Source organism: Alosa pseudoharengus, unplaced genomic scaffold (genome assembly GCF_046254945.1).
Source record: "Alosa pseudoharengus isolate Yale_2024_CS ecotype anadromous, Long Island Sound unplaced genomic scaffold, YU_APseudo_1.1 YU_APseudo_1.1_scf_11, whole genome shotgun sequence".
Taxonomy (NCBI): domain Eukaryota; kingdom Metazoa; phylum Chordata; class Actinopteri; order Clupeiformes; family Clupeidae; genus Alosa; species Alosa pseudoharengus.
In genome coordinates, this window is record NW_027468576.1 from 31,279,545 (window position 1) to 31,289,862 (window position 10,318).

Here is a 10,318-nt window from a genome sequence, read left to right on the forward strand (position 1 = left end):
TATGATATAAATTTGATGTTTCACCATACTTTATCAAATGCGTAGCTTTGTTGCATACATATTTAATTTCCTAAATGCTGATATTTAAATTATAATTCATTTGAATGTCAGCTTTTCAGACATTTTAATATCAATTTATTGTTCCACCTCAAAGTGATAGCCTATCACAGAGAATTTCATTATACTTAATTTTGCAATACTGTGGTGGGACATCAATATATATCAACACAATCAAATAAGTCTACATGAGGCCAAGTGTTACCTTCAGTTATAACTCCGCATGTCCCAGTTAATAACACAATCATTAAAATGTGCACACGAACTCCACGCTTTGCATCACAGAAGCAGAACAGCATGGAGGCCATGAGCGGTAGTGCAGTTCAGTCTCTCGCCCTGCCCCCTCGCTCTGCTCGCTGCGGTTGTGCGTTTGATCCCTCAGGGACCCGGAGCCTTCACATACCACACATTCCAGGCGCGCGGAACAATCAGCCCCAGTCGTTTATTAGCGCTGCCCTCTCCGCCTCTCGAGCTCAGTCTGCTGTAGGATTCGTACGGGCGCACACACTCACGCGTCCACTCTTAAAACAAGAAACCACGAATAGGAATACAAACGACGACGTTCTGTTTTTAGGATTATATTGAACTCGAACAAATTGAAAGAATACCACTAGGACCGTCCTAAACTTTTCTTCGTGATGAATTGTGAATAGGTAAGTATTTTTGTCAGTCGAGCGCTGGAGCGCTGTAAGCGCTAATGTGGATTTCATGGAATTTGACTATTATGATGTGTTATTCGGTAAAATATGAAGTTTCATGTAATATGGTGATATTCTTTCATGACCCATTTATATTGCTGTACAGTTGTGGCTCTCTGTAGTTTTACAGTGAACATATGAGTGCGCCGTTTTGTTGTCCTCATGTCATTAGGGAGTATTTGGGTAGACGAGTTTAACGATCTTGGTTTTAAACTTTACTGTATTGGCAGTGGATATATTCGTTTAATTTTAGTAATTAAAGTTGGCTCAAGTCGTTTCTGTACTTGTTTATTTTGCCCGAAAGTTAGACAGCTATTGAGCAACACATACCAAATCCTCGACACGGGCCTTCCAGCTCCATATTTCTGGCATGTTAAAACTTAGTCTGAGAGGCAGCAGCGGTGAGGCAAGGGAAAGGAATTTGCCAACGTTTGCAGCAGGAAATGTCTGTCGCAACAAGTCTTAACTAATGGTGCAAAAATTCCCACTTATCTCTACATTTGTAGATTACTAAAACGATATGATTCATGTTGTCTGTGTAGTAGAGTACCCCGCATGCTGTCAAAGATATGTGTTGACGAAAACATTGGCATATGGATATTCATGTGGATGGGAATTTTTAGAGTAGCCTATAATAGTTTGTGTTGGGACGTTTGGGAAACCATAAACTCTGTAGGCCATTATACTAGGACGCATACGTTGGCATGCGAACTGCGCCAGGAACCTTTCGGGTATTTTGGAGTGGTATTATTTATAAGTTTGGTAGCAGTGGGATGGGATTCTGAGTACCACGTTGAGTCAGTAGGTGTGAGAGACTTGTCTGGTATGGGCCGATTTAGAATCAGAGGTTGTGGCATTGTAGTCATGGGAAAATATTCCCACAATTTTATGGGAGCTCCCTTTAGTTGTGTTAACAAATAAAACAGAATATTTACATTCATGCTAATTGTTCTGAATTGTTCTTTGTCATTTATGTGCAGACAGATGGCAACTACCACATTTTCCATAAAAACAATATTAATGCCCATTGACTGTATTTGAATGTATTTTTTTTCTATTCTTTTTAGGTCAGTGGTGGTCTATTCAGAGTCGCCTTTAAAAACAAAAATACACGCATCACTCACAGACATACTCTCAGTCGAGATGAGAACCGCTGAGGAATCTTCTGGCACTGTCCTGCACCGGCTAATCCAGGAGCAGCTGCGCTACGGCAACCCTACAGATACACGCACCCTCCTGGCCATACAGCAGCAGGCCCTGCGCGGTGGCAGCAGCGGAGGGGGTGCTGGTAGCCCCCGTTCGTCCCTGGAGAGCCTCACCCAGGAGGAGTCCCAGTTCCTCCAGATGTCCACACGACAGGAGCCCCAGGGCCAGGAGCACCAAGGGGACTACCAGCACTCCGAGAGCCCCGTCTGCAACCTCTACCAACTGCACAGCGAGGAGCTGCCCACCTACGAGGAGGCCAAGGCCCACTCACAGTTCTTGGCTGCACAGAGAGGCCAAACGGTCATGCAGCAAAGCCAAGGCATGGATGTGCCCGTTTACGATGGAGACACACACGGAGAGGGAATGTGGGACCTTAAACGAGAGCACGCTCGGTCACTCAGCGAGCGCCTGATGCAGCTCTCCCTGGAGAGGAATGGCTCCAATGAGAACCTGCCCATGAGCTCCTCACATAGCTACCCCCAGCTCTCCAACTACCACTTAGGCCCCATGTCCCACGAGGAGCCTGGGTCTCTTCCCGCACCTGACCAGAGGGGACCACCTCCAGAGTACCCCTTCCTGGTTAAGACACCTGGATATATGGTCAGCCACTCACAGGAGCATGGACACTACTACCAGGAGCCACCCCCACCTTTCCACTCCCAGCACCAAAGGTAATTCAAGACAATCCACAAAAGCCAAACATAGCATATGTAGGAGAAAGCACAGATTATGGTTGTCAGTGATAGTATTAAGCACTGATGAGTTGTCTCCCCTCCCCATCTTTAGGTATGTGCCAGCCCCACAGATGGTTGTGCGCCAGACCGCTCTGCCCACAGTGACCCCTGCTGGTCAGGAGTACATGATGGCAGCCCCAGCATCACCTAGCAACCCTGCACAAGCTGCTCAGGTGGAGATGTTGATGAGGGAGAACGAGAGACTCAGAAAGGAATTGGAGGGCTACGCTGAGAAGACAACAAGGCTAACGAAGGTGAGCGAAGTAACTGTCCTAAATGAAACAACAGGGGAAGAATGTTGTCCTCAGATTGACCTCTGACTGATTAATAGTATGTTGGGGAAGTACTATGGTGCTGATAATTAACATCAGAAGTTTTTGGTTTAAAGCACACATGGCTTACAGCGGGTGTGGATGTAGAAAACCATAATGCGGTCGTTCTTGCCAAATGCCACATACCAGAGAGATTAGCTCGCAAGCCCAGTAAGAATGCATGCAATGGAGGGATCACAAGGATTTTGATTTCATTTAGAAAAAAAACGCTCCTTCTCAGTGACTAAGTGAAATTTTTTCAAACTTGGTAGTCCTCTTGGAGCAAATAGAAATTCATCCACTTCACTGGAGATGCCAAACAGGCAGAACGTTTTGCTGTAATGTGATAATGTCATTACTCAAATGTCAGAATGTCACAGACCGTCTGGATGGGCAAAGCTAGTTTGGCTCTGCTGACTATGCCTCATAAAATATCATTTGAAAGTCATTTATTTTATAGGGCTTTTTTCTCCCTTTCCTTCTGTGAAGATTGCACCACAATTATACCTCAGTAGTGGGTTAAGAAACCCTCATTAGAATTTGATGGTTTGTGATGAGTAGGGAATTAGATTGAAGGGAAAGGTCCTCGCTCTCTCTCTCTCAGTATCCCCATGTTTCTCTAAGGCCTCCTTTGTCTGCATGTCTTCCACGGTGGGATGCCACAGACGAACAGATGTCTGGGCTCGTCTGTGCTAGTGTCAGGCAGTGGTGAAGGCCCTTGAACTGGGGCCACAGCTGACAGTGCAGGGTACAGCCAGCACCACGGCGACCCCACAGCTGTGGATTCCCCAATTCAATGGCCTCTTTCACTTTTCCCCCTCCTCTGACACAACCTTACACGTCTCCTTGTTTTCTTCATGAAAAAGAAGGACCCCCCCCCACACACACACACACACACACACACACACACACACATACATACACACACTTTTGTACCATTTCTGGCCTTTTCCTATTAGAGGAGCCGACTGTGGGATATTTCCGGATCATTCTTGGGGAGAAGGTCTGTTCCCACACTGTCATTTGCAGACTTATGCAAATTGTTTTCCTTTGAGTAAACCCCTCACTCTCTCCTCTAACATAAAAAGCAAACAGGGGTGGTACTGCTAGCAAGGGGTTAGGCTTGAGTGTTGGTAGGGTGTTGGTTGGCTGAACTGCCTTTCCTGCCACAGAGAACTGGAGTGCCTACAGTTTGAGTAATGCTCCCATTTCGAGGTGATGGTATGCCTTCCACACATCCTGTTCTTTTGTCTCTTACCCTGGCTCTCTGGCATGCAGCCCCACGGGCAGATGAATACACAGACACCTGGGACTCATAAGTGTTCATTCAGGAATGTTGATTCAATTCCCAGTCCCTGAGGAGGCCTGAGAGAGAGAGAGGGGGGGGGGGGGAGAAAGAGAGAGAGAGAGGGATTCATTTCTCAGGCCAAGCACAATGAGCTGATCAGCCAAGTACATTCCTCTCCCAGCAATCTTGACCTGGTTTGTTTAGGTGTGGCATGGATCACTACCACCTCATTTTTTTCTCCTCAAGTGACCCAACATGGGAATTATAACCACTCTCAATGAAAGTGACTTAAGTCGATCTGCTTCTTTTGTTTCAGCTGGAGCAGGAGATCCAGAGGATATCGGAGGATTACGAAACCTTGATGAAGGGCTCTGCTAAGAGAGAGTCCCTGGAGAAGACGATGAGAAACAAACTGGAGGCCGAGATCAAACGACTGCATGACTTCAACAGGGACCTCAGAGGTAAACCCAGCTGATGCAATGCATGTGCAAGTATTATCTATGTAGAGAAAAATCCGGCATCAGTCGTGAGAGCGCACTATCAGAGTAACCACCAGATGAGTTCACATTTTTAACAGATTTATGTTTCTTTAATTGCAGACCGCCTGGAAACTGCTAATAAGCAGCTAGCAACTGTGGAAGTAGAAGACCAGAGCCAGCATGTCTATGCCAAACTGGTTGAGCAAAGTAAGTAAATATATGATCAGAATACATAATCCCATCATCTCTGGGTAGCATTACGAGGAAAAACTACCATTTACCCTAAGATGTTGTTTTCTTCATTCTTTGCCTTCAGATGTTGTCAAACCACATGCCATGACAGCTTTCTGTCAATGGTTATTACTATAATTCCTGGGAAAGTTAAGGTTTTGAGAAAAATACAGAGACAAAGGCACTCGGGTACATTGCATAGCAAAAGGCTAACTCTCCTGTGACAAATTCCTGTGGAGTGCCAAGTAGTCCCCCCACCCCCCACCCCCTTCCCGAGGAGGTGTCTCTACCTTTTGTAATGGCTGAGGCCTAACTGTGGGGAGGCAGAGTTCCTCTCCACTTCCCCCAGCCAAGGAGCTCTTTTGGCCCTTCAACACCGGTCATTATTCACAGCGGCCGTAAGTGTGGCCTGGATTCCTGGAATATTTTCAGGTATTTCAGGCTGTTCCGTTCGCTGGGAACGCCTCCCTCCACAGGCCCTCTCCCCCTCTGCTCAGATTTTGAGCTCCTTCTACATCTGTCCACTACAGATTTGTCAAGTCAGCCATGACTTATCTTTCTGCCCTTGTTTGGATGTTACAGTCCCCGTGCCAAGGAGTAATTGGTTTAAGTTTATTGTTATGCCTAAGTGACTTGGCTGTACTTTAATTAGGCAGTAACATTAAGACAAACAACCAAGCATTAAGGACAAAACTAATGCCATTATGTAACTAGCTAAGGATCATTTCAAGTAGATTAGACAAGTTTCCAATGCAATGTCCAAATTATCTTCAATTGTGGGGAAAATAAAATCTAAGAACTATCAAAACAAACTATCCCTAATGTCCTTCAGGAAGGAGCCAATTTCCATGCTGGTCTTCCATGTGGTACATTCTCAAAGAGATTCTGGCACAGTTAATTGCTATTCTCAAAAAGTATTAGCAGCTTGCAACAGCTCAGAGATCAGACTGTAGTTTGTTGTTGTTTGAGAACAAGGACATCAGTATTTTCGGTTTTTCTGCGACTGCATGTTTAGGTATGACCTAGAGTTATGGTGTGAGCAATGTCTTTATAGCTGGGAGTTGAAATTTTCAACATCATGACCCCATGGAGGTATTTGATTTACTTGTTTACTACTTAGCCTAGTGACATTCCTGAGTCCCTCTGCACAAAGGACTGGCTGTATGTGGAGAGGGATCAGAGGAAGTCTGCATTCCCTCCAGGACCTGGCACTCTAGTTGTATAATCAGGGACTTGTTTTAGCACAAGGCTCAAGGGCGATTGCTCTCTCCTGTTTTTTTCCCCTCTTCAAGTGTTACCGGTAACATAAATTCAGGGTGACCCAGAAAGACAAAAGTGGTTAGGCTTTCCTCTCTCAAGCATATTGGGGACCGGAGGAAATAGTTCTGTGAAAGGCAGGGAAGTTCTCTGGCGGCCAACGGCTGTAGATAGACTGGGTGGAGCAGTGAGTACTGGGGCCTCACCGACAGCCATACACTGGTAGGTCAAAGGACACATGGAGCAAACCAGTCCCTCTTCACACACAACACAGGCTTGTGTAAACCAGGCCCCCCACACTATTTTTTGTTCTGGACTTTCTGTGAGAAGTTGGTTCTTATTCCAGAGACAGTGGGAGAGGGGCCGGGAATTCTGGGAATGCGTCCCAGACACGCCTCAGCGCTAAAGAGTGGCTGTTAACTCAGCGCAGCCATTCTTAACGGCATGTCCCCACAACGGCATTCCAGCCGTCGTAAATGGCATTCTCCAGTCCCCCAGGAGAGAGGGGGAGGCACAGAGAGCTAATGTCTTCCCAGAGGCCCGGGAGCCAAAAGTTTGCTGAGAATTTGAGAAAAGTTGAGAATGTTTCCCAGAGTTTGATCATGGGTAGTGTGGCATGCCTTGGAAGTGCATCAGTCCTGCCTGCCTGATGTGTGTCACCAATGACGCACTGCCACTTGGCATTCAGTCCGCATACTGTGTGTGTGCAGCTTGAGCAATCTGATGACTTCTCCTTCTGGTGCAGCGGTTGACGTAAAACTAACATTATTTCTGTTTTTTTTTGTCTTCTCCTCCTCCTCCTCCTTCCCCTTTCTTCCAGACGAGGAGCTGCAGCACGAGCGCGACCGCCTGGAGCGGGAGGCGCTGCACCTGCGCGGCTGCGGCGAGGAGTGGCGGCGGCGCGGCGAGGCCCTGGAGCAGGCGCTGGGCTCGGCGCAGGCGCGCAGCCGGCAGCTGGAGGACGAGCTGCGCCGCAAGCGCGCCTACGTGGAGAAGGTGGAGCGGCTGCAGAGCTCGCTGGCGCAGCTGCAGGCCGCCTGCGAGAAGCGCGAGGCGCTGGAGCTGCGTCTGCGCACGCGGCTGGAGCAGGAGCTCAAGAGCCTGCGGGCACAGCAGGTAACCACGGCAACGGTCTCTTCCCGTGTGACGCTAACTTAGCCACGAAGCCCAATCGAGCTTGTGTTTTGTCACAGATTTGTCACAAGCCACTAACCTGTTTGTTTCTCCATGTTGCTGCAGTGGCACTCCCAAGGCCAGGCGTGTGGTCCCTCTCAGCTGGGAGTGAGCACCACCTCTCTGCAGCAGCAGCTGCGGGAGCGCGAGGAGCGGGTCCTGGCCCTGGAGGCCGACATCACGCGCTGGGAGCAGAAGTACCTGGAGGAGAGCACCATGCGTCAATTCGCCATGGACGCAGCGGCTACCGCTGCAGCGCAGAGGTGAGCAACTCAGAGCGACTGCAGGACAACACGTGTGTTAGACATTAAAGGATCGCAACCTCTATTCCAAATTCCTGTGCCATTGCGATTTACTGCAGTTGTTGTAAGTTGCTTTGTCTAAATGTGGTTTTGGTTTGGTTCTTACAGGGACACTACCATCATCAACCACTCCCCACGCCACTCACCAAACAACAGCTTCAACGAGGACCTGCCATCCACCACTCACAGACACCAAGAGATGGAGAACAGGTATGCCCATTTCCTAGAGACTGCCGAGCCGGAATCACGGGAATATGCTTGGCTTTTTTCCATTAGTCAGTCAGATCTCTGAAACGCATAGTTGACACAGATAATAAGCACATTATTTAACTGACACTTGAAGTATTCCATATATGTTTGCCTTGAGAGCAGCTTCCAAATCGGAATCATTGGAATGCATGTTCAAAAGAAACGGCCAATTGCAAATGGATTGTTTTGCTTGGGTCAGCTAGATAAGTAACTAACTGGCAATTGTGTTTGTGTGTCTTGCAGAATCAGAGCTCTCCACGCTCAGCTGCTGGAGAAGGACGTAGTGATCAAGGTCCTGCATCAGCGGTCACGTCGTGAGCAACAGGGCCTGCGTCCAGCCCGTTCTGTGCCCTCCATCAGCACCATCCTCACAGCGGCCACCACCACCTGCAGTATCCGCGGCAAGGGTAAGGAATCTGCTTAGAGCTCTGGGCGTAGTCCTGGGTCGTTGAGACATTGGAGCTAAAGGAATGAGAGAATGAAGGCGGAAGGGTGGGGGGGGGGGGGGGGTTAAAGAAAACAGGAACCGCACATGTCTTTTTGGTTACTCGACAACTGGCCAGACTCCTTTTAAGCGGACGCCAGCTCAGAATGTGCCATCTCCAAAATAAAACCAGCGGGCCAGCACACACACACACACACACACACACACACACACACACACACACACACACACACACACACACACCGCTGCCTGCTGCCCTCAAATAGATGATGTCTTCTCCTGTATGGAATTTGTGATCGTCTCCCCTTTGGGTGCTAGAATAGACACTCCAGAATAGCAAAGAAAAAATGTGGAGGGTGTCTGTCGGAAGCAGATGTTTTCTTTTTTGTCATGCAATGCAATCTATGGGCCGTGTGATATTTCTGTATCTGTGTGTGTGTATTTGAGTGCGCGCGTGAATGAGGAAGCGAGACGGTGGTTTTAACAGCTTCCTCTTTTACCGTCTGCAGGGAAGAGCCTCTCGGATGACCAGACGGCCGGGCCCACTCTGCCACCACCTGCTTCCCGTCTGCCCCCCGCCAGAGTGTCCAGTCAGGACTGCGGCACCCAGTGCGACGTGCCCACCCCTGAGACCAGTAACCCTGCTGTTCCCACGGCTACCACCGCTGAGACACCGACAGCATCCACTTCTGGTGTGTAGTCTATTCATCCCAGTACATGTCACATGCCAGTCACCACATGCCCATTGCCTTACATCACAGTTCTGGTCAAACCTACATAGTTCAGGCTTTTTGGTGAGATGCCACATGGTTTAATGCCACATGATTTATGAAACATGGAAGTGTTTAGAAGTAAAATAATGCGACCTTTCATATTGCATTTAAGCTTTCGTAATCACACCACATACTTGCCTTTTTGAACTTTAGTGGTTAATGACTAACCAAGGGCAATCAAAATGAAGGAGCGGGAGTGAATATGTTTCGAGTTATTTGTTCTTTGCCAAACGTCGACTACATCCATAGCGAGGCGTGTGTTTACATGCTCCTGATATCCTCTCTGTTATCCTCGCGGCCAATTGACATCATCGGTCGGGCCCCTTAAAGCCGCCACTCCGTGCCACGACCTTGAGGCCTGCTCCCCATTACTGGTTGGGCTAATCTTAATGTCAAACATTTATTTCATTACAGATAACTCCCAGCAGACCGCTGCTCCGGCCAGCCTGATGAAATGCCTGAGCGCCGACGCAGATGTGGTGGAGATCCTGATTTGAAAAGGAGGCCTGGGACTCTCTCCAGCGTGGCTCTGGAGTGCAAAGAAATAGCCAGTCGGATTAAGCGGAGCGCGACGCTCGCCATTGCAGACCCACGTTGGATGGCGGAGCATCTTTCCCGTTTCCAGACTCTTGTGTGTCAAAGTGGGACACAGTCACAGTGCCCCTTTCCTCCACCCAAACCCCCCCCCCCCTCTCCTCCACTACCCTACTTAACCCAGCTCCGCAAAGGACTTCAGAGGTTATCGAGGCAGACAAGAAATGTCGACGAGGGTTTGTGTGCGGGTTTGTGTGCTTAAGGGGCCGAGAAGGACAGAAGGAAGAGGAACCCTGAACTGTCACGGTGTAGAGAGGAGAGCTGAGCTCCCTTGGACTGTTTGTCTCTACACTTAAAACAAGCAAGCAATACGAAGAGAAGAGAAAAGAAAAGAACAGAACAGAACACAATGAAAGAAACATCTACGACTTAGCTGGCCATGCTCTTTCAGTGGACTGCCAGGTGCACATGAGACTGAATTTTCTGAGGTACTTGGACAGTACTCTGCAAAAGTTGCAAAGGGGGCAGCTGTCACCGCGCAAAACAAAACTGCATATGTATAAATGTGTATGTTCTCCTTT

General features: G+C 48.3%; 1 protein-coding gene across 1 annotated transcript; it reads left to right on the forward strand.

The window, feature by feature from the left end:
* The first annotated feature begins 520 nt into the window (after window positions 1–520).
* On the forward strand, window positions 521–10,098 carry amotl2a (angiomotin like 2a). Its single transcript, XM_076278864.1, has 11 exons — window positions 521–710; window positions 1,823–2,632; window positions 2,748–2,949; window positions 4,611–4,755; window positions 4,894–4,980; window positions 7,082–7,377; window positions 7,501–7,697; window positions 7,845–7,946; window positions 8,229–8,392; window positions 8,940–9,122; window positions 9,618–10,098. The coding sequence occupies exons 2-11, from the start codon at window positions 1,899–1,901 to the stop codon at window positions 9,698–9,700; spliced, it is 2,193 nt and encodes a 730-aa protein (XP_076134979.1). The 5' UTR covers window positions 521–710; window positions 1,823–1,898; the 3' UTR covers window positions 9,701–10,098.
* The last annotated feature ends 220 nt before the right edge of the window (window positions 10,099–10,318 follow it).

Coding starts and splice junctions, on each gene's coding strand:
- amotl2a (XM_076278864.1), top strand. CDS start 1,899: ATGAGAACCGCTGAGGAATCTTCTGGCACTGTCCTGCACCGGCTAATC. Junction 2,950..4,610: donor AGACAACAAGGCTAACGAAG/GTGAGCGAAGTA, acceptor CTTTTGTTTCAG/CTGGAGCAGGAGATCCAGAG. Junction 8,393..8,939: donor CTGCAGTATCCGCGGCAAGG/GTAAGGAATCTG, acceptor TACCGTCTGCAG/GGAAGAGCCTCTCGGATGAC.